The following is a 25,373-nucleotide window of genomic DNA, read 5'->3' as shown; positions in this document are numbered from 1 at the left end:
TACCTTTTGAAATATTTATGTTGTAAGCTTTTTGGAGCTGGTAAAGTTGAGTGAAAATCGAATAACGCTTCTTAATATTTCTGAATCAAACTAAAACTATAATGATAATAATATGGTAGGATCGATGTTCCTGCAAAGAATAGTATTGATTTTGTTGTTGTGTAAAATATCCAGTTGCGAGGCTAGCACTCTGTTCCTTTTTGTTAGGTTGGCTGCGGAACTTCGAGCGTCGTAGCGCTGCCACAGCCGTTGAGTCCCAGTTTTTCTTCTTTGAAGTCCGGAAGCGGGAGAAGGACATCGAAAGTGGTTTACTTTGGGAAGTCCAAGACTCGACATCTGAGTCCATTGTCATCCAAAGCAGAGCCTAAGCCGTCTGTTCCAAAAAACGTGCATATTGGGGGTCAAGAAGTAAAAGCTGTGAAAAATGTTGAGATGGACAAAAGTGCGGATTCTGAACGAAAGGAGAATCTGTCTGGTTTTTCTACGCAGAGACCTTTGACGGAATTTTTTCAACGGACTAAAATTCTCGCCCAGCCGAAAGAGAACATTGGTCCTTCACAGAGTTCCTCGATGTCTGGGAGGAAAAAATCCCAGTCATCAGGAGTTCTTCAGCAACACCAGAACTTGGTTATTAAGAATAAAAGTACGGGAAGCAAGGGGAATATACGTAAAGTTCCTAGGAGACCGATGGGAAATGTTTCAAAACCTGTTCAGGTGACGTCGTTAGACACAGTTAAGAAAATCAGTGGCCAGAAAGTGTTAGGTAAAAAGCAGTCATTTAGAGGAGCCCCTTGCGGAACAATCACTAAATGGTGTTCAAGTGTGGAGCCGCAAAATCTGAGTAGCGTCTCCAGTTTATACCCTTCCAATAAACCTCCAGTGGAGAATGCTGAGAAGGGGGTAGGGAAGTCTTCGAAGTCTATTATGAAAGGTAAAGTAGCTGGGGAGCAGGAAGTTGTTAAAGGAACCAAACGACTGAAGATAGCTCAGTTAAAACACGAACAGGTTCCGTTTCGGCTTACGTCAGAATTAGATGATCAGCAACGTGCAGAGGTGATATCGTTGTTGAAACAGAATTTGGGAGACGTTGAGTTGCCCAACAGGAAGCAGCTGTCCAAATACACGACGATCGTTGATGACGCGGTGTTACACATGAGTCACCACTCGAAAAGACCTCGGTCGGAAATGAGGAGTTCCGCTTCAGCAGGGGACGTTGTGCTCTCGTGGGAGGCGAAGTCTGAACCGTCGTTCTCTCGTTGTAGCAGTAGACGAGGCTCAGTTAGCTCTAAAAAGAGCTCCAAATTCTCTCCTCGCAAGCTGAAGGTCGGGGGTTCTGTGTCCAAACAGTCCGCGGGGACCATGAAAAGCAAGGAAGAGGGGAGTGGTTGTAGTAGTTCGGATCTGAAACAAAGTACAAAAGCAATCAAACAGGGTAAAAGTATCGGTAAACCTCAGCCTTTATCGCCAATTAAAGGAATGCAGAAAACGGGTTCAGGACGAAAGAAAGGTGGCGATTGGTGTAAAAAGAAAGTAAGGAATCTTCCAATCATGAGGCACAATTCAGGAAGTGAGGAAGGGAGTCACGTGACAAGTGAGAAGAAACGCAAGAAGGCTAAATGTAAATTTTCATAAGTTACCTGTTCTTATTGGGTCTATGAGCTGTCTGTGATAAATGAGAATCAGTGTGGGCGAAACGACTTCTGCTTGTGTGCCAATACTATTATGTTATGTCGTTGTGTGTGTGTGGGTGGGTGGGTGTGTTCTGGTTGACTTCCTTTGACAGCAGAATTGTTGATGGTTTCAGTGCTCATCCTATTTCTTTTTTGTAGTACTTAAATTATCAGAAAAGGCTTCTAGGATTTTATCGATATATACTTACACATTATGTAGATTGTATAGAAATTGGTATTTATTCCAACAGGCTCCTTTCTTTACATTGTTTACATTAAACCTTATAACAAAAATGGAGTCAGGAGAATATAGGTCTCACTGCCATTCCATTTCATTGTTATCCCAGAAATTTACATGTAATAACTTGAATAAAATTTATGTATTTCTCAAGTGCACTAGAGTACCAATAGAATAGCCAGTAAATGACTTGCGACGAAGCATAAGAATAAAATTTTGTGGAACATTGTCAAGCCTTTACATTGTTCATTTAACAACTACACCTTTCGTAGAAGTACATCGATTAAGTACTACAAAAGAGAATGTTCAGAGACAAGAATGGTAACTGAATCAATATCACACATTTTTATGTTCCAAAGAAATTCTAGCATTAATTAATCATGAAATTGGATATCACAGAACACATTTGTAGTTATTCTCACTAAATGAGTATTTGTTCTCGTACTCCAGATGCCGAAGTTCAAAATTTATCAAGTTAGAATTCACTTTGCATTTATGCAAGTATAGAATGGGCATTCGTAGTTAGGAGAAAGACATGTATATCACAAGAACATAAGAGAAAATTAAATTGAGTACCTAGAAGACATATTAAGGTTCCTCTTTCCGTAATTACATTTACGGAGGTAAAAGAGAGAATGTTAGTTATTCCAACACTGAGAGCACTGTGTAGGTAGAGCTAGCAATAAGAGAATGTAATATATATATATGATAGGAACCAGGTAGTTGTCTATTAACTTCAGAACACACAATTTAAATGTATAAATCTCATTTATTATACATTTTTTCATATATATATAGATAAATATATATATAAATCCATATATATATAAATATACAAAGTTGCTTTTCCTAGCTGTTATATAGGAGGTAAGAATTCAGTACAGTATTTGTTAATATGTATATACATATAAATCTTTATGTATGTATGTAACATAAATCGATATATGTTGAAAGCAAGTGGTTATGTTGATGCCATGTAATGTAAGAGAGAGAGAGCGTAGATCTATTAGTTTTGTGTTCATAAGTACGCTTATGATTTTTTTCCCCCTTTTTAGTTTGATGTTAATGTAAATGTAAATAGTAAATCACTTAATCTGGAATAACGTTATATTTTGCTGCTGGCTAGCGTCTAAACAATTTTTCGTAACAATATTAAAAAGAAGCGTACAGAGTTGTTAACTGTTTAATAAATAGAACATTTTTATCATTACTTAAACGGCTGTGTGTTGTAAAGTAATATTTAAAACATTATTATCTTGAAATTTATAATACAGTGTTGGCTGCTATTTTGACCATACAAAATTCAGGAGAGCATTTTTTAGGTTGACATTGGAGGTATAAAAATTGATTTACGTAATATTTCATTCAAAGACGAGATTTATTTATTTATTTATTTATTTTTTAATCGGTGAATGCCACGGCTTCGTGGATTTCCTTTTATATATATAAATCCTATATATATATAGTTACTTGGAGAGTCATTAAATAAGTGAAAAATATTTTTCTCTATTTATTTGTCAGGGTGGGAAACGATTCCAAGATATTTTGGAATCTACTTCTCCGAAATAATCTGCTGTACTAACATAAGATACTCTTCCAATATTGTCAGGTGTGCTGCGCTTTTATCACTCCTAAGAAGAGAATTGTCGATATCACTAAATTGTTTATTTTTTAAGCTTAAAAATCAAGAGAAATAGAGATTTGAACTGTTTCATTTCTTGTCCTTTTGACATAACACAGCCACACATACACACACACACAAAATAAAAGTTCCGTGCAAAGGATCCAAGGGTGAGGGTAAGGATTCAATGTATTTTGTTATACAGAACTCAAATTTCGAAACCCCAAGACGATCGACCTGTCAATTTTATTTTATGGACGAAAAACTAGCGATTTTGGATAGGGAAAAGTGACGTTAAGACAGCACACACGTTTTTCGCCCATAAAACAAAATTAGCACAGTCGATCTTCTTGGGGTTTAGAAATTTGAATTCTACGTAACGAAACACATCGAATCCACACCCTGGAGTCCACTACATACAACTTTGATCTTTTGCATGGCTGTCTTAACGTGTATTTTCCTTATCGAAAATCCCTGAAGTTCTTGGCCTTTTTTTAAGGTTGATTGTCTTGGGATTTCTATATTTGGATTGTGCCTAATGTAATACATCGAATTCTTACCCAAAAGTCCGGTGCACAGAACTTTTGTGTTTCTTGGGGGAGGCTGTGTAATTAAGTGCTTTCATCTTAACAAAAATTTCAGTAGCTTTGCTTCATTGTGGCCATCTATTAAAGTATAGTAACAACTGTATTCATGGTATATCTCCTTATAAACAATACATACCATGAACGATTCTCGCAACAGACCATTGTCGTTCAAGTTTTCAACGACTTTCTTGTTATCTCCGGGAGCGAAAGTGTTGATTAAGGTCAATAAAAGATAAAAAGGAATAAAGTAGATAGAGAAAAGTGTGCAGTAATGGTTGTTTTGTATATAGTTGATTTCCCTATCAACCTTTCTGTTCACTTTATCTTAACTGACCCTTCTACCCCCAAGAATGACAATAGAACTGTTTAGTCTTTCATCCCTATTTTCTTTCATTTTAAATCCAATTTTTGTATACATTTCGAGAAATAATGGTTGTTTTCATTGTCAGTCCGAAAATAAGTTTCCCCAGGCGACTGGGGGCAGAGGTGGGGATGGAAGACCAAAAATAGCATGAGACATTAAAGATCAGACGTACCTTTATTTTTCTACATAAGTACCATGTACACTGAGACATTTGTCATATTGGTCTATGATCTTCAAAAACAATTCCAGGAAAAATTCAGGGCTCTGCATACGGAAGAAGCGTTGAACCTCTTCTCTTGACTTCAGCATTACTTTCAAAGCGCCTGCCGCTGAGAGTCTTCTTCAAAGCCTGTAGTGCCCGTCCTTCCAGGTCTCGGTGTGTCCAGCATTTGCTGCCGCCCCCACTGAATTAGCGACACAATTTGTTTCTTCATCACATCAGAGACGGTTATGGTTCTGTGCTCCCGATACGCCAAGTGCCCATTCATAGCGGACAACCCCTCGCATTCCCTCCTTTGATCACGGATTCAAAACGCGCCTTCTTTCCATAGCTACCACCTCAAACTGAGAGACTTGTCTTCGCTTTGCGACAGCGCCATCTGCAGGAGCGCGGACGAATGATACCCACTTGTGTTTGGGTGTGTTGCGCGTGCAACCGCTGTCTTGTTTCTCCCATTGTTGTTCGCTTTGCTGGGGAAAACGAGAGGGGAAACTTATTGGACTCTACGTCGTAAATATCTGACGTTTATATCAACTGCTGACAGAATATTTAGAAACAGATCTTAAGAAAAAGAAAATAATATTGAAATGTAATTCATCTGCCATCTCTGATAGCTAAGACGAACTACGTAAACCATTTGCCGTGATTTTTAAAACAAAATCTTCCCGCGTGCTCAAATCTGACCAAGGTCGGATGTGGAAGCGAATGTGTTAAATGGGATAGATTTACAAGTTAGTAAACACGAGTGATTGAGGAAAGCTATCTCAAGTATTACGTTTTTTTGTTCGTGATAACTTCACAAAGTATAAAACAGGATAGTTGTTGAAAATTTTTGCAGTTTGTCTGTTTAAGGATTGTTCATGATATGCAGTGCTTCCATTGATACACATGGAGAACTTCATTTGATTAATTTGCATTGAAAGGAATTTTAGTTTGTCATCGGATGGGTCGCATCGCACTGCCAACCGTTGAATTTTGATAGCATTTTACAGATAGGTTTCCATATGCTTTTGTTTGCGATAATTGTTGAGTGTAAAATTTTGTTTCCGGTTGAGGAGTTGTTAAGTATGCTATGATCTTTCTATGGTTGATGTTCCGCTTTTCGACATTGAAAAGCGATACTACATCACTTTTCTTGTAATTGTCAAAATATGGCGATTGAACGATGTGAAAACAGTTTCTGAAACAGTGGCATTCTCAAATAAGGTGAGTTCTTTACGTTGTTTTAAACATTGAAATAATAGCAGCCAACAATGTTATTCAGCCAACAGAATGTGATATTATAGTCAAGAGTCAAAAATATTTTATTTGAGTGTGAGTGCTTGTTTTATTGTGTGGGTGGGTGATACTTGTAATTGTGTGGAGGATATTTACCATCAATTTCTGATTATGTTCATAATCACAAGATAACTTCTACGTATTTTAGTTTGTAACAATTTTAGGAGAATTCTGGTCATTCCGATATACAGAATATTATGTAACATGCTGTACCCGTTGTGGTTAAAAACTGGAAATTGCAAAGTACTAACATCAAAGGAAAGGATTACAAAACGAAACTGGAATTTCTTTTTTAAAAAAGAAGGAATATTAATACGAACAACAGTAGAGTTAAGATGAATCACTGTTACCTTTACGATAATACATTGTTCGAAATCTTGATACAGCTGCGTGAGTTATTCTGATATGGACAGGGTTCTTTGTTATGACCTTATATTTTCTGTGAGAAACATTCTTTTCAGCATTTTGAAGGCATACGAAATACTAACACTAATTTCGGTTCGTAACAGTCAATGTTACATCAAGCAAGTTATTACAGTGTCCGCTAGTACACTGTTCTCGTAACATCGCTACAAACCCTAGGCACAGCATCATATGAATCTTCATAGTAGTCCCCAAAGCAGAACACTTTTGAACTTTCTGCGACGACTTACGAAAAATTTATAAACTCTCCAAGCATTTTACTAATAACGCAATTGGGAGCTTATAGGGTTATATAATAACTGAATGAGGAACCAATTAAAGAATCCCCTCATATATTTACTGCAAAAGAAATACAGATACTTACTTGCTTTTTTTTTTATTATTCTTTTCTGTAATTCTTTATTTATTTATTGTTGTTATTATTATGTTAAAAGATAGTGATGAATCATTTAAGGTTCCTTGAATCCTTCGTACAACTTTGAATATCACGTCTTTAGACATTTATTTGCCTCCAGAAATAGACTTGAAATGGTTGTTGTATTGACTACCATATTTTTCACATAACACCATTTTCAAAAATTTCCTGTTTCCCTTGTAAGCAGCAGGTGGTCCATTTATCAGGATGTAAGCCAACATATCAGTTATGTCAATCTCCTCAAACGAAAAATCACTGGCTGCATATTGGTAATTAGAGACCCCCAGCTTTCACAAATGTCCTGAGGTAACCATTTTCTAAGTATCACAGTTACGTTTAACCACGACGGCAGCAGCGCTACCAAGCAATGTGCAGTGGCTCAGTAAGCATCCTGCCATCAGACAGCTATCTGCTAGGGTCTCGACTCGGCTGCATGTACTGTAGCACTCACAATTGACGACTGTACGTATCGCTTACTCTTCCCTTTTGCGTTTCTCAAGTTTATCGGTATATTATCATGACTATGAAACGTTGAGTTGTTCTGAATCGTGTTCTATTTACGGAGAACAAAATCGTTCTGCAACCGTAATTTTTATTTACAGAGTAGGCACTCTTTCTTAGGCAGTAATTTTCGTTTAGCGGTAAGGCAATTTTTCTGCATCCCTGATTTTCTTTTTTCTACGACATTGTTTTACCGTCGCCTGTTGTTCTGCTTTGGGGATAGTAGGTTAGTTTGTATTTTTTTTTTTTTTTTTTTTTTCATTATAAAAAAGTAGTCATTAACAGGCGAAGGACTTTGAACTTCGTTTGAGGACCTTTACGTTTTGCTGTTTACGAAACGCCTATTGGTGGTGGTGTTGTTGTTATACTTCCATAGTACTACCCTTGAGATTCAGGAGAAAGCCTTCTTTGCGATTTCCAGTTTGAATAAGAGATCTCTTGGAATAATTTTATCTTAATTTGTTTCATAAATACTTCGGTCACTACTACATTTAAAGGTTGCTTAGATTCATGAACTTTTTGTAACAAAGTCATCGTATTATTTAAAATTAAATTTTCCTTTCTGGATTGTTTATGTTGAATAATTTATAAGCTTGTTTTGTAGAAATAATTGCTATATTTGAAGTATTTAATTATTTTATGAATGAAATAGTGTAATTCTAACCTATGTATTAATCTTCATTTTCACTGCATTCACAATAAATAAAGTCTGTCGATTAACTAGATATATATGTAGAAGATCTTGAGATAAGTTAATTTAATAAGGAGATACAACTTCAAAGTTAAGTGCCATTATGTGAAATTAGAGGAAAAATGATATTAATTAGAACATTGGTTAAAAGTCATTTAAGAAAGAAGGTAAATTGTCTTTCAACGTAGTGACTGTTTTGTTGAGAAACTTCACAGTGAATATCTGGGCATTCGATTTCAGCAAATGTTGTTTAATAAATTTTCAGTGTTTGTAGCTCGAAGAGGCTTCTCACGAATTCTGTACATTTGCTTAAGAGACCCCATCACGGTAAAATTAACATACCGCTAATTTTACAGTAATTATGTGATATCTTGAAATACATAAAAGATAATCGAAAAGTGGAACAAGAGCTCACTAGACAATATTATTTTACATGAGATACCGTTATCAGGACTCACTTATCTGCTTTTGATTTGCAGCCATTTAGAAAATCGTCATTTATTTTCGCGTTTCTAAATGGCTGCAAACGAAAAGCTACTAGGTGTCTCGTGATAACGGTATCTCATGCAAAGTAATATTGTCTAGGGCGATCTTGTTCCACATTCCGATTATCTTTTATCTATTTGAAGAATCATATAATTACTGTAAAATTAGCGGCATTTTAATTTCTCAGTGATTAGGCCTCTTAACTATCCTAACCGAGAATTTTGTATCATGATGTAACAATTGTTGTTGATATTCTAGAACACAGACAGAATTAAAAAGGATCTTCTACGTATTCACTTGTAAACAAATTAGTTGAGATTTAGATTTATAAACTTGTTTTCATGGTAAAATTATACATTCGAATAGCTGTTGGATAATGAAAGATAATAATGCAGATAAAACATCAAGTTTGCAATTTTAATTGTGTTTTGTGGGTAGAAGCGTTCGAGAATATGACAAGGGAATGTGTATGGAGAGTGTTTATTACTACTGAGTATAAGATAAGTTTATAAAATCTCCGAAGGTTTTGTTTAGTGTAATGATTATTGTAAGTAAGACACGTCACTCTACAAAGATAGGTACAGTTTATGATCAGTGAAAGTAGGACTTAAATGAGAAAAGAAATTGCAGTGTTGGTGCTGTTTGTAGCCTTTGAAACGAATACTGGCAGCATTTTCAAGATAAAAGATATCAAAAGGATTAATATGGAAATTGCATAGATAAATATGAAATACAAATGTTAATGTATTCTGTAATGATTTCTGCAATATAAACGACAACGCGTTTCCCTTATCTTTTCGATGTATTTTGACAGAGAACGTTAATATTCACAACAGATAAAATCCGAAAATTTTCGGTAAATTAAATTGAATCAATAATCAGGGAATAATCAGTGCAGTTTTATTATTGGAAACATATTTCTGAAGAGTAAATTAAATACTCTTAAGAATGAAATAAAATAATTAGAAACTGCACAAATTATCCTTTGAATATACGAGGGGAAGTCTTGCAAGTTCCCGGTATTCTATTGTGGCTCTTTATTACCACACTGTAGGTACACATTTACATAATCACCCTCAAAGTAGGCCCATTCGAAACATACATACTTCCTCCATCGCTCCTGCCATTACTGCAAACACGACGAAAATCCTCTTTTGGCATCTTCCGAAGTTCGGCCATCTCGTTGGTTTTGATGTGTTCTGCGGTGGCGAAACGGGTATCTGTGCCGTTTTCCTTAAACCACTGACACCGTCAACTTATTTTAAGGCTATCAAAGTAAGTATCTAAAGCACATTTCCCCAATTTGCACATGAATTTGATTTTGTGCACTGTTTGGACCAAGACATTCCACCAACTGATCACCAAATATTCCTCCGTCTAGCTATACTACTCGTCAACTGACTGTTGTGACCTGTTCCCACTTGTCATATCCGTAAATAGGCAACATAAGGAATGCACTCACCGTGATTGCATCCACAAATGCCAAAAGTAGAACAACATTCCGGGAATTTTTGACTATCCTCGTATATCGAAGTTGTCTTTGAAAAAAATTGAATATCATTGTCTTGAATTTGATTGAATTATGGCGAATATTGTCGCTTCAGATGTGGTGCCATCTGTTGATAATAAAAAATCCACCATTTATATTGCATTTAAGTTGATGAGCCCTTTGTGTTGTAACATGCTGAAGGCAGCGATGATGGATATCAACATATGTCGACATCTAATTTGAGTCTTTGTTCTTTATCATTTTTAGTCTCAATATTTCAGTAGGTGAAACGTACGTTTTGAAGGACATGGCCGGTTAAATTAAAAAGTATCTTTTATCAATATTATCAAAAAGTTTTGAGTTTTGTCATACAAACAAACAGAGGCATTTAAATCTTATTTCACTACGGAAGAAAAAAATGAAGAACGGTATATGTCAATAGCATTTTCAGGACTCTTACTGACCAAAAAAAAAAAAAAAAAAAAAAGTGTAACTTCAGGCATTCATAACAAGGGATGAACTTATATTTATTTAAGTAATTTCCCGTTTGTGTTATCCCAATTAACTTTGCTTTTTTTACCTTTAGTCTTGAAAGTGTTGCCTACAAGGAGAACCAAGTTTAGCATATCTCTTCCTATTTACATTTCTGTTATCCTAGCTTTTGTTATCAACGTAGTCACCATTTAATTACAGACTTGTATTTTCACTTTAAAAATGTGAAGAAAATAACACAATAGATTTTTTTTATATATTCTAGGTAATACGGAAGTTTTTTCTTAAAAAACAGTGCGATAGATCTGTAAAAAACAGAGATAATACATTAATGTTACTCTACGAGCAAACTTTTCTACGTAGTTTTCGTCTTGTTTAAGCATTTGATGTATTGCGTTCGAATTAAAGGAGTTTACACCGGTCCTCCGTCTCATGAAAACAGTTGGTGTTAGCTCCACACTAAAGGATTTATGACTCCAGAACTGCCCCCTCCCTTTTTTTTCTGGATCCTGATTTCACTTGTATTTGGTCTTACAAAAATAAATAAATTACATTTACATGTCCGTGACTATTCATTCTCCGGTGTATTTTTCTTACGAAAAGCATTTCCAATTTTAAATGAAATTTGCTTTTGCCTTCGTCGAACTTGACTTACATCTAGAATATCAATTGTGTATATACATAGTATATACTCCGGAATACGTTTAGTAATGGTTGTGAATAGAACTTTTACAGCTTAATGTTTCGTTTCTAAGCTACGACTGTATACAACTGTCCTGTAAATTGTATATGTGCTTTTCACAGAGAAAGTTACGTTTTTAAATCTGATTTGTCATTCCCTAGGAAAATTGAGTAAGGATTTCAAAGGCTAGGTCAAAACAAACTATGATAACTATTGATATGTTTGTACGGAAAAGTTAGTCCTGGATGGCCAGTTAATTATATCGTTGTCGCTAAATAATTCTCATAATATTTAGCCAAAGTATTATTGTGTTTAAAGCCATCCATTCCAGTGTGTCCTGATTTAAACTTACCTATCTTGTAGAGGGAGCGTGTTATAAGCACTGAGTCTTTATAGAAAAACTTTATTTTAAATTTATGTGATGTGCCATCCTCTTTATATCTCTCTCTCTTTTATGTTTTAAACTTTGTTAGATTGTAATTAATTATACATTTTGTGAGGAAGAGTTTGTAATTTTGTTGTTGTTATGAGGAAAGTGTTGAATTTATTTTGCGTATACTAGTTACGCATATTGCATTGTAGTTAATGTGGTTTGTTGTTAGTAGAAAGGTTTATTTGTGGAATCAATCTAGAGTTATCAGTTTCCGATAAGACTAATCTTTCATTATTCTCTGCTTTTAATGATAAGGTTCTATTACCGTATTGCAGCCTTTTTTTTTTTTTTTTCATAAATTGAATTAGTATTCAGGGTTGATAAAAATGAAGTGGGCTACAACTGTGAGAATTGGCTTTCAAAATCAAATATAGTGTTATTCAAAAAGCGCGCCTGTTTCGTTACATCAAATTATGAACTTTTATTTTTTCAAAACACACTAACAAAATTCATAAGCACGTTTATCACACATTCCGATTTCAGGTATGGTTAATGGTGTCAAGCATATGACCTCCTCTACTGCGCTGCCATGCAATAACTCTGTTCGTGAAATTTCGTTGTGACTGCCTGTTTGCTCAGAATGACCACTACGACGACGCCCAGGACTTTAAATCTTCATTGTTGAACCCCTTCCAATGAACTTTTTCATAAGTTTGCGAACTGTTGATTCATTCGGTGCCTCTTTTCGCCCTAGAACCGCACGAAGTCGCCTGATAGTTGCTGCATAACTTTTGCCGTTCTGATCAAAAGCTTTCACAATTAGCACACATTGCGCTATAGTAAACTGCTCCATGGCTAGACACAGACTGGAGAACTGCGAGAAATTCAGGCAGGCGACCACTGGAATGTTTGTGGGTAGAGCAACAATACAAAGCAATGTCAGCAACCGAGAAACAAAAATTTGCCAGATGATCCAAAACTGGCGCGCTTTTTGAATAGCATATACTTTGAAAATTTTCCAGTACAGAGTCTGATAGTTTTAAGGCAACAAAAATGCAAAAGATGATTGAGTTTGAGTACGTGGAAGTGTGTTTTGAATAGTTAGATCCATGGAGCAGAAAACCAGACACTTTTTTACGTTTAAATTGAATAATTTGTTTTAAGAGATTTTGATAGTCTTTGAGGAGTTGAGAAACTCGGATGATTCTTTTTCTACTTTTGTTTTAAATTCTTTTTTTCTATATATTACTACTTTATTTCACAATAATAATTTTTGTTTGCTTCTTTGCTAGGCGATATGTAAAGTGTGTTACAAGATTTGAGCACAGTTATTAATATAATTGCTTTAATTTCTAATTTAATATATATATAAATATATATAAAAAAAAGTGTTTAGCAATTTTTCTTCATTTTCTGTAACAGTCTGGTTCTCGGTTAACCTTCGTTGTTTAGATGTTTCAGTGAATTTGTTTGCAAAAAGAATTTGAATAAATTTTGATCAACGTTTTCATATAGTAATAGTGAAGAAGTTGATACGTTTATAATTCCGTAGCTGTTTTGTCCTAGTGAAAGGAAAGGAGATTGTAAATCTAATAAAAAGAATCTACATTTCCTATTCGTAATTTTAATTCCTACTCTACCTTTCCCAATATTTCGTTAAACAGATGAAACATCAGCTGGTACAAGAAAATAAAAGTAGCGTGCTTAGTCCTTAATTTAGAGGTCTCGAATTCGATTCCTGGTATCTAACATCCTTCGTTTCTCCTTAACTGTAATGAATTTTTTTTTTTAAAAAAAACTTCCATTTCCCTCTGTTGTTGCTACTTATTGTACACTTATTGAAGAGAAAACTGTAGATACCTCTTTTGTTTTTTAAGTCTCTCTAAACTTTTTTGGAGTTTTTAGAACATATCGCTCTTTCTCGTTCGACTTACGTAGCCTCAATTACGAGAGGGGCGATTTTTTTATTCGTATGGTATCTTTTTTTCTCCACTTTTTTTTTTTTTTTAAATCGAATATATATTTCAATCAAAAATTATCTTGTACGTCTTATATCTGGAGAACTACATACAGTGTAGCCAAACCCAACCTATCATTTAACTCAATATGATGTGCTTATTCCTTAGAAAATACGAAAACTCGATTTAGGGGCCGTTCAAAAATTTTGTGGCCCCTGATCCAAAAACTAATTATTGGCCAAGATCGCAATCTTTTCATTCATCTTTTGTTACTAAAATTTTGTTTATTTATTTATTTACTTGGTTATTTTAATGTTTATATACAATAAACACATTATACATACATACATACTTGTGGAATTCACGATATACAGTTTTTTTATGTTTACAAGTTTTACTTACAGTTTGTTTGTTTCTCTCTCCCTTCTGTCATTATTAGTTCTTTTCTCTGTATTTTAGGGCACGATTCGGATGCACACGTAACATAAAAAGTGAAAAAATATAGTTCTTGATATTCCAGAACTAAACTGTGCTTGTCATTTTAGTTGAATTTCAACTTGGCTAGTTTATTTAAAATTTTGTTGGTTTTATATCATCTTTTTGGTCAACTTCTTTCCATGATTAATTTTCGCTTCTTCCAGAGTTCATTCCAATTGTTAGTAATAATTTCAAAATTGTTGAAGTTTTGTTTATTTGTTAAAATTTCTTGCATATTAAGGTTTCTCAATTTATTTCTCACCGTGAAATTTTTTTCTTTTTAACCTAGTTCCTCACACTTCGTAATACATGTTTTGGTGTTTGTTGTCTACGATCACATAAGTCATCCACAATGATGTTTAATCTTTTCAGATGGCATCTGAAAGGGCCGTGACCCGAAAGGCATTTCATAGTCTCTTTTGAACTTTATCCTGTTTTGTTTCTTATTCGTAATGTTGGGAAGTGTTTTCTCACCTTTGTGTATGGTTTCCCATTCTTGTCGCCATTAAAGGTAGTTGGTGAGTACTTCAAATTATATATCCGTAGCCAAACTCCCTCCATAAAAATTGTTGCGTGAGTACCTTAGGATTCTGAAACATGTATTTTCGGATAGGGCACATATTAGTTTGTAAGTGAAGTCTTGACCCGACTACCTTAGGTCTCATAGTTTTGGAGCTATGGACCTTTAAACTTAATTTTTTCATGTTTTCGGTAGCACATAACTCCGAACGGAAGGATTTGTTCACCCAGGTTGGTCTATACTTTTCGTCTTATCTTGGTGTCAGGAATCACCTCCCAAACGTCGGTTTTGTTTTGAAACACTCTGGATATACATTTCTATCTATTTCAGGTATTGTGTAATTTATCCTCCCCTTCTGATTATGATGATAATGTCCTCATGAGGTAATCTGTTGTATCTTTTCATCCTTCCGTGAAGATGACATCTGATGTTTGAATTGTTGATACTAAGGATGTTGGTTTTCAAATCTTAATGTTTATTTTTTTGTAGTATTCACTCCATGGTTTGATGTTTAGATGTTCCTTAGCGTAATTATCCCATGTTTTCTTTCTAATTTCTTTTACTCTTTCTTTGTATTTTTTTAATTATTGTTCTGTATTTTTCTAACCTAGTTTACCTTATGATTGGATTCATGGTGTGCTAGTATAATTTCCGTTGTTTTCTGGCCCTTTGCTTCATTTTTCTTAAATTGCTGGTCCAAAATATTCATTTCTTTATTGATCCTGATTCTTGTTTATTTTTATTCTTTTCTTTATTGTCTCGAAAATTAATGTTTCAATTAGCGTTTGGACCATGTGTTCATCTTTAAATCCCGTTTCTATGTCACACAATATATATATTTAGGGATTCTTGTAGCTTCTTATTTAAGAATATTTTTTATTTTCCATTTCTTGTTCTGTGGCCATTTCTATGAATAATTCCTGTTATTAAATGCCTGTCAGATGAATAATGGTTGTTACCTTGAATAGTTGCCATTTCTGTTCCTTAACTTTTTAGGGACGGCTTTATTCAGATATGAAAAGAAAAATAGACGCCCTAAAAGCTGTCCAAGCCTAAATTTGGTATTATCATTTATTTGACAAAATCAAATGAGGCTAATAAACCATACCATCCTCTTCGTCTAGATGTATTTATATACCACACACACCTTAGCGGAATGATTGGCTATGTTTATATGCCACGGCCGTCTCAAGAGTTAATATTGCTTCGTTGCCAAGTACAAGTACAAGCTGGGAGACATCGATAGCTAAATATAATTGAAATCATTGCATTGCTTGGCCAATTTTTATTCTACGGCTCTATACCTCAAAAAGTACATACAATTTTGTTGGATTGTAATATCATCTTATTTTTTTGCTTTACGTTGTCACATTTATGTCAACATGCGCCTCATTTTATATCAGCCTTCCCAAAATTTGCGGAGGATGGATGATCCTAAAATGTAAAATTTTCGTTACTGGAGTCGTATATCAAACTCAGTATGTGATATCGAATATTCAAACAAACTCAAATTTTGTGTTGCATAAGTGTATGTATTCTGTGACGGAAAGTACACGCTGACATGATAAGTAAGAAACAGTCGATTTTATGTCTTACCAATTCCTCTATAGGTGTGAATTCAATGGTGTACAAAGTGAGAAATGCACGACAAAACCGAGAATTGAACCCGAATCTCCGACTTACCGTATCGATGTGTTTACAATAACTGTACCCTGTCCGCTTTCTGAACAGCCATATAGTCTGTCGCTCTTAAAGTGGGTGCTCAATCGCTCAAATCACATGGCCTGTCCTGCTGAATGTGGACAACCTAGTGTCTACAGTGCAGAAAACCTCTGACGCTTAAACTATAACTTAGTATTATATATGATAATTGAACTTTAACTCATGGACACCTGTTCGACTCTCAGTCCTTTCGTGCATTGTTTTGCACTCTTTCTATTCATATTATTACAACGTTCTATTTGTCAATAGGCATCCACTGGGCGTCTCCGGTCCATTTCATACTTAAACATTTTTAATACGATAAGAGTACATAGCTTGTCTCATGCGCCGTTTCGAGTCCTGTCTGCTGGCAACTTTTGTAAAGAACACCATATATTTCTTATATTCTCACGAAAGGTGAACCTGGATACCAGGGAATTGGACCTCTACTAGAAATTCGTCGGTTTGAGAATGTACGGACATAATGGCTATAATGTTGGAATATAACATTCGGCTGTGTATCTTCTATGTCTGAAGCATACACTACATTAACTGTGTTGTCCAAAAGGCCACACCACACATTCGCTTGAACAACAAATACCAATTGACGAGTCCATGTGTTAAAGGTAGCCTCGTCAGAGGATATGCGTGATTGAAAAGTTTTGTCGCCTGCTAAGTGGTCTAGTGTAGTAACAGAGAATGTTTCTTTTTGTAACCCGAGAATTTCAGTACACTGCTAAACATCTAAAACTAATCATGTTATAATTTGATTGTTAAAGTGGCAAAGGCGAAAGTTTCGTTGCACTTGTACAACGGATCTTATTTTTGCATATCCTCAGATGATTAGAGCGCGCCCTCACTTGGTCTCTTCATTTTAGACACTGTTCCCTACAGTGCCGTGTCGTCTTGGACTACCAACTACACTACCTACACCAAACTTCTTGAGTTTCTACTTTTGTCCTATCAGAATTACAGCTGTACGACCTATAAAAATACAAATGAGACATTTTAAATGTTGGGTTCTCGTGATGGATACCCTATATATTAACCCTTTAGGAATTACTATTAGACTTAGGCTATGATTGAGTACCGAATGACTTATTTGATTAACTAAATGCAAATGAGGTTTATGAACCACATCGATCGGCTGTGTTTATGTGTCACGCTCGTCGAGGCCTTTCTAGACGGTCATTTTTTCGGGTTTTTGTAGACTTTCAGTTATTGAATTATAACTCAAAAGACTATTTACTCGATTGATATGGTTAAGATCTTGTTTTCTAGAAGAAGGATGTGGCAATTTTATGGCGTAAATTTGATTTCAGTGTTGCCAGCGGAATGGAAATGTAGGGGTGAAAATTCACCAAAAATTTCCTAACCGAATTTTAAGATTTTTTTGGAGCTGGTACCACTGTTGCTACATGGATCCAAGTCAACCTCAAAAATTCTTTGGTGTGTCGACAACGCACAGTGAAAACATGAAGTCTTTGACTGCCATACAAAAATAAAGAAAAAAATTCTCTCTCATCGTACACATGTAATTTTTTCCGTCTCAGAAGCAAAATCAAGAGTTATGCAGGTGCTGCAGCTTCTATAATTATCCTATTGGAACTTTCTATGGGACGTTGTGTTGGCCAAAGACGAGGCTTTCAGGTACTGGTACGTTTGTTCGCGTGTAGCCAACAAGAGGGGAAAGTAGGATATTTTCCGAATTTTACACCTAAAATCTGGAATTAAAATTTTCTGTGGCTAGAAACACTGCTATTAGACAAACGAAAACTCTTAAAATACCTTGGTCAGGGTCCCTTTTCAGCTTAGGCACACTAGGCACGGGCCTAGGGCGCAAAAGATTTGGGCGAGAAAAGAGAAAAATTAAAATACGCTGGAGCAGAAAACGTCATTTCCGTTCCGGTTGAGCTACCTAATTTCAAACAAACGAGCTCGGCGGCGGCTAATGTAAATTTGGTATGTATGATTTTACTTTTGTTAATTGAAAGTAGAGATTTATGTTACTTGATAAATAAGAATACTTAAGGACAGTTGTGTGAAGATAACTGGGGGTGAAAACAAATTAACTGTACTAATATTACGAAAAGTACTTGTTTTCTGCTATTAGCAGACAAAACACGAGACTATGGAAATGATTCCTTGTGCACTTTTAATTATAATAATTTACGAGGTGGAACAACAATATGATGAAAAAAATATACCACAAGAAAACAACGATTACAATATATTTTTGATTAATTCAGTGTACACTTTCATGTATACTTTTCATGATTATTAAAACCGCGTCCAATAAATTTTAATCTATACATACATGCGATTATCTTGTCACTTGCTTATTTAGCAGCAATTATCAGCGTTTGTTTTTAACCATCATGGCTGAGCCGAGCCAAGGTCACAGCAGACGACTGGCAAGGTAATAACTAGAGGGGGTACTCTGGGAATAATGGAGGAGCGTAGCAATTTAAAGTGCCTACGGCGCAGGTGTTGCGTAATAAATACACATATTATTATGTCCCAGGAAATTTTCAGTAAGTTACTCATTGTTCTGTCAAAATTAGTCGAAGAATTAAGTCCAAAAACCACAAACACAATACAAGCAATACGGAAAATTAACGGTGACACGTCGGATGAGCGCATCTTGTAAGCGGTATAACAGTTATAACAGCAATTCAACAAAACCCTGTTCCCAATAACAAGTAACAAACTTTATTAGAACATGTATACCGAACAAGTTAATATATGTAAATGGAAATATCATTCGACTTCACTCAAGTCTGTTTCTTTCATAGCACTAATAAGTAACATGTTTTCAGCTTTTTTAAAAGGTTGGTTTGACAGAAAACTGAAGGAGTATAAAATCCCCACAATAAAGAGCAATAAGGTAATCACTCTTAAACATTCAATATTCCATTCTATTAAAGCGTATAATTTCTTTTTTTTACATTAACGGTTTGCCGAAAATATTTTAATTGGTGAAAAACCAAGTCGAATAAGTTATTAAACTGCAAAACCAAGCTTATACGTTTAGGCTAAATCAAAGGGCATTTGCCAATTCAGAATGGTTTCTCGTTTATTTTTCTCTTAAAGATACCATTATACGGAACATGAGACATAAACAAATATCACCAAAGAAGCAACTTAAAACTAACATACAAACTAGACTAAATCACCCATTTTCTTTCCCTTTTTTTCACTTTTGTCTCAAAACTGGTTTTCAGTAATAATTTAGTTGTTAGGCTTAATATCAAATCTCCATTAACCGTAAACCGAGTAATAATTCTCACTACTTCTTTTCACTGTATTAACACGAATTCTGTTTCAATATTCCATATTATAAGGTCACATCAGACCAATAACGAACTACATCCAAACCACTTACCTGCTATTTTGCGCCACTCCACAGCTGAACGCCTAGCAGGTGCATACAGGCACAAGTAGCGCCATCAAGCGGGAAGTATGAGAACTTCCTGTGGTAGAGAAACCAGAGCAAAAGACAAACGTTATCGCGCTAGTACTCTCATCGCCTTTAGATTGGAGATTTTGTTTACAAACATTTTAGACATTTTTATATTCGACTGAACGCTGACTATTTTTTTTTCATTTTCAGAGCAATAAACAGGTAACAGGAGAATAAAATTGTACTTTATCGATTTTCTTCCTAAATATATGGTTATTCATCTTGCAACATCCTTTTCAAAGAAACATATATTACATGCAAGAAATCGACGTACACAGATGATTATCTCCTACTACTTTTCCTATTCCCTAACAATCGTGATGATTTTCCTGCAGGAAAAAACAAAATTAAACCAACAAAATTCAAACATCCATTATTCACAAAACAATAATTACAGGGGCTCATCAATAGTTATTTAACGAGAATTCAAACATTATCAACCTGAGGATTTTGAGAATAATATAAAATTTACAAAACTATTATGACGTTTTAACCTAATATTAGGATTTTCAACATTCTCAATCCAAACGGTGTTTTGAATGGGTTTACTTAATATCACAAAAGGACTATCCCAAGGAGGATATTTTGGGATTAAAGCTTTTTTCTGCAGACAATTTTATTCTTTTAACCAATACTACCTGGGATATGCTTCTGTAAATTTTTTCACTTCTTTTCAAGGCATTATAGATATTATTTACTTATGGTAGCAAACTTCTCTTTATTCTGATCTTCATCCAGAACTTCTAAATCTAATAACCATTTAACATCCAAAGCATGATAAAATTTTCTCCTCTTATAAATTTCGCTTGGTGAAAAACCGGTAGTCTCGTTCATGCTAATGGTTGTAAACGCGATTTTAACAATTTGGCCCGTTTTCTTTGTAAATTATCAACATACGCACGAATTAAATTCTTAACTGACCTCACAGTCCTTTCAGCTTTATTCGGAGAAGGATTATAAGGGAATATTCTTACATTCTGAATACCATAAGAGTATAAAAGTTGAGTGAAAAATTCAGATACAAAGAAAGAAGATCGTCATGCAACATAGAACCTGGAAATCCATATCTCACATAAATCTAACAATTTATTATAAATAGTTTTTGAATTGTCTCAAAGGTTCCAAAAACACACATCTACTGAGAGTCAGTTACATTCAAAATATATTCATAGACTGAACTATTCGGTAATCTCCTAGCCACATCAATATGCCAAATATAATTAGGTTTAACTATTTAGTATAATAACTACTCATAGGTTTAGTTGTTTTATCTTTGAATTAGAGATACATCACAGACTCTTACATAGTTTTTAATATCGGTATACATTGACGGTCATGTAAAGCGGGAAGACACTTTGGCTATCGTTTTCTTTATCCCCATGTGACCTCCTGGCACCAATGAATTATGGGAGTACTCAAGGATAGAATTAATTAATGAAGAACGTACTACAGCTCTAAAACCTTGCCCAGATTTACCTTTCGTTTGTTTTATCAAGACATTATTTTGCATTTATAATTTTTACCTCCTGTTTATTCTCTAATCTGGTAACAGTTTCTTTCAGCTGAAGGTCTTAGGTAGTCTTTTAAGGAAACACTGAAATCAGGTTACTTCCAAAAATGTACAAAATATATATTTAGACTTTTACCATGATCTTTAATAACATCTAAAGTAATAATAACCATCTTTTGTGTAGAACTCTGATTTCCAACACGGCCTAGAAAATCAGCTACACAATTTACTTTCGTCCTGATATGTACTATTCTAACAGGAGGTCTAAAAGTGTTCCATATCGCCGTTGCCGTTTATGGTTCGTTAGAAGCCAAGACAAACTTTTATTATCACTATACAATAAAAGAGTTAAATAAGTAGTACTCAAACCGTTCTAAGAAAGGGGTTAAAGCTTTCAACTCCAATTCATAGACATTCTTACTGCAATCAGTTGATGGTATAGCCTTCGAAAACATTGCAAGAGGTCTTAAGTTACTTTGATCGTCATGCTGACTTAGAACTCCTGAAAAATGGCGCAAGCTACTATCCGAATGGACCACAAAGCTAGAATGCATATCAGGAACATTCAAAACTGCATGTTCTTTATCCACTTAAATACTTTCTTTGTAGAATGCAATTCCTGTAATGGAAGCATTAACTCGGAGTAATTCCGTACAAATTTAGAATAAAAGGCAAAAATGAAAATATTTTATTAACAGCGATTTTTAGGTTTTGGTATATTCTGAATTGTTTTAATTCTTTCTGGATCAGTACTCGTGGATCCTTTTCCAAAACAAAACCCTAAATATTTAATAGAATGCTGAAATCCAAAGGTTTTCTAGGGGAAATTGTTAGTTTCCATTTTCTCAAACGAGAACTTCCTCCAATAATTTCTTATGATTATATCTGAACAAAACAGGAGAATATCATCATAGAAAATCTCAAGATTTTGTCAAGTAACCTATCAAATACCTTACTAATTAAATTACTCAGTACGAAAGGACTATTTAAAAACCCAATAGAACAGACCTTGAATTGATGGATTTTATTCTTAGGCCGTGTCCAAAAGTGCATAGTGCACACTTCGAGGATGCACACTCGAAGTCTACAAATGGAGTGCACACTAAATAGTGTACACTTCGTAAAATTAGCTTTTGATCAGCACTTGGTTACAGCGCCTCGTTGTGGTGGAATATGGAACATTGATGACAAAAGAAGGGAGAATTTCGCGTACTAGAAAAAATTAGCATGCTTTTTTTCTTTAGATGAATGACTTTCCAGTTATATTAAAGATGAATAAACCGTACAGATTGACTATATGGGGTAACCATAAAATGATTTAAGAGTTTTTTTCATGTATGCCAACAGCTTCAGCTTTGCCGTGCCTGCAAATATTTGTCATTTTGGGTATTTCACGCGCAGATTAACAAGAGCGGAGCATAAATGCAATACATATATAATAGATGTGTGTGTTGTCTTATGTGCACAATAAACTCGTAACAGCATAAAAAACACTAAACTACTGGCGATATTCTACTTTATTAGGCATGCTTGCGGAGGGAATATTTAATAATCTCCCGAAAGAAGAGTGGCACTGGTGATTAGGGCGCTGAAGACACTTTTGCGAATTAGTTTAGGAATTTTATTGCAACTGAATGTAGGCAACGTACAAGAGCGTTAGGACACCGAGGGGAGCGGTATTTACAATAATGTGGCACAAAACTACTTTGGGAGAGGGTTGATACTGAGTATAATTGCTTCCTGTACGGTAGATTACACAACAATGACAGTATAATTGTTGTAGTTCTACTGTATTCTTTCAGTTCAGGCATACTGATTGAACTGTTTCTACCATATTGCGCTAATATTGAAGTTCCTTAGATGTTATTCTTTCACTGTGAATTTATTGATTTTACCTGGAAATCATCGAAATAGTGTCTCTGTATTCTTAATCTACAGCAAAAGTTAACACATAGAAGAATGACAAGGAAAGAAATGGTAAAGTTGAACAACATGAGGACCAAAATTACAGGAAAAAGCTATTATGTCGCTATGAAATACCAATTTATAAGGATAATGCATACTCAAGGCGGATAACCCTAATTAAAGTAGTATGGTAAAAATAACAAAAAAAAGTGAGATTACTATCTTATAAGCCTGCTTGAATGGAGTTCTGTATATTGTATACACTTCAACATTTACGTGCATTTTACTACGCTTTCGGCGCCCTACATCTCTCTTGAAATATACTCTCCTACATGCTTCCCACTGCGAAAATGGTTATTCAGTAACGAAACAAATCCCCTCGTCCAAATATAAACGTAAAATAAACTACTAAAAATATAATAAGAATTTTATGAAAATTAAGAGACGGTTTTATGAAAAAATACAGTATGTAATGTAATGGCTCTCATTGTTCAACTATACGGAAGAAATTATTTGTTCATAATCTTTTAATACTGGGTACAGTAATGGGATTACATGAATTAAGAGGAAGGCAAGTCTTTACTTTGGACATTTCTTTCAATGAATCGTTCAATGAACCGATTCGTAACGAAGACGGAAAAGAAAGTGCTCTGCGGGGTTCCAACCAGCCTTCACTCGCTAACACTCGCTCGTCAATATTATGTGAATTAAATATTATACTTTGGTACAAAATGGAACCAACCTAGCTACTACCTTATATACAGTATATGGGTGAAGAGGCAAGTTCTTAAAACCGGAATCGAGAGATCAAATCGCTAAATCGAAGAATAAAAAAAATGAAATGGCCATAGTAAAGACTTACCAGGAGTAATTTGTGAAATCTTTGATAAATGTGGAGAAAGGAATTTTTGATCTGTATTTCACTTTTCGGTACCTGTCAAAAATACTCAATGTACGGTAATTGGTATATTACAGTCTCTCTCAAGTGCAAGGAAATATGGTATCGTTGAAAGGAATTCGTTTAGAATCAAAACTATAAAATTAGGCTTATGTGTCTATGAATTAACATTTGCGGCTGCGGCTGTAGCTGTAGCTATAGAGAAATGAATAATCTATGTATACTATGCTAGAACTTAATATATTCATACACCATTAAAATTTGTCATTTACGTGCAAATAGCCGCATTACTGATAGTGCAACTGTTTCAATTAAGCTACATAAACCATGTAATATTTAAGTACAAATGTCTTTATAGCATTATTAAAGAAACTATTTGTTTGTTTTCCCTATACTATTTTAAATTCTATTGCATACTCAAAGAACAAAACGTAAATACATTTGTTATTTGCGTAATATTTTTATATTCGACTTGTAAAATCACTAACTTGTATGTTTATCAAGTAAATTATTATAGAATCAGTCCACAAATATATTTACTTAAACAAAAATATTAAGAATATGCCTATTAAAATTTTATTAGGTCATTCTACGAGAAATCGCCATATTAAGCACACAAGTATACTAACGTAGTGTGCATTCTCGCACACTACGCACTATGCACTCGCACACTTGTGAACTTGGACCTTTTGACGCACACTAGGTGACGTCACTTCCGGAAATAAGCGTACTTCAAATGTGCACTTGTATCTTTTGGACACGGCCTTAGTAACAAAGGCAGTATAAGGACGACTGTCTGTTGTCAAAGTCAATCCAAAAGAGGCGGATCGGAAAACCAGTTTACTAAATAAAGTATTGTTAGAAATGCTAGAAATAACACTCAATGTTAGGAGACTGAAAGTTATTCACACTTTTGTTAATATCTCCATATGCCACGAGTAACCGTTTACTATTGTGAGTTTTTAACTAAGAAGCACGGTGAGGTAAAAGACGAAAATTCCACCCTTTCTACTATATGATGCTTTTAAAGTTGTTCAATATATTCTCTTTTTCTTTAAAAGGAGGGAATTGTTATGGTTGTTGCCTAATTTTAGTTTTATCAGCTAACTCTATTTGATATTCAAAATTTTTAACACGACCTATTTTATCTGTGACTACATCGTGATAATTATCTAAAAATTTATTAATATACATCTGTAAACTTGGATGCAACTGTAAGAGTTCAGAAGAAACCTTGTATTTCCTCACGTGATGTTCCTTCAGAATGAACGTCCTAACGTGACGTTCCTTCAGGTAAACTTCCAACTCCGGGTCTGGCTCATTAGCAACAACTTCCTTGGACGTGGATTCAGCAGCTTCTATAAAACCAGGCTGTTTAGGTCAAGTTAAGGTACTAGGGGAAGATGATGTT

General features: G+C 34.7%; 1 protein-coding gene across 3 annotated transcripts in view; it reads left to right on the top strand.

The window, feature by feature from the left end:
• Window positions 1-25,373, top strand: part of LOC145663222 (cytosolic carboxypeptidase-like protein 5) — a 107,609-nt gene that overhangs the window by 30,036 nt on the left and 52,200 nt on the right. For 2 of the 3 annotated variants that reach the window (XM_081729585.1, XM_081729584.1), the window contains exon 9: window positions 208-13,145. The exons of the other annotated variant lie outside the window; for it this stretch is intronic. In XM_081729585.1, the coding sequence (XP_081585711.1) occupies window positions 208-1,632 (1,425 nt within the window). In that variant the 3' untranslated portion in view covers window positions 1,633-13,145. Of the gene's footprint in view, window positions 1-207; window positions 13,146-25,373 lie in introns of those variants that run through there. 3 annotated transcript variants of the gene reach the window in all.

The sequence above is a fragment of the Thermobia domestica genome, chromosome 10, assembly GCF_964235325.1.
Source record: "Thermobia domestica chromosome 10, izTheDome1.hap1.1, whole genome shotgun sequence".
Taxonomy (NCBI): Eukaryota; Metazoa; Arthropoda; class Insecta; order Zygentoma; family Lepismatidae; genus Thermobia; species Thermobia domestica.
The sequence above is the reverse complement of the archived record's forward strand: the minus strand, read 5'-3'. Positions and strand labels throughout refer to the sequence as shown.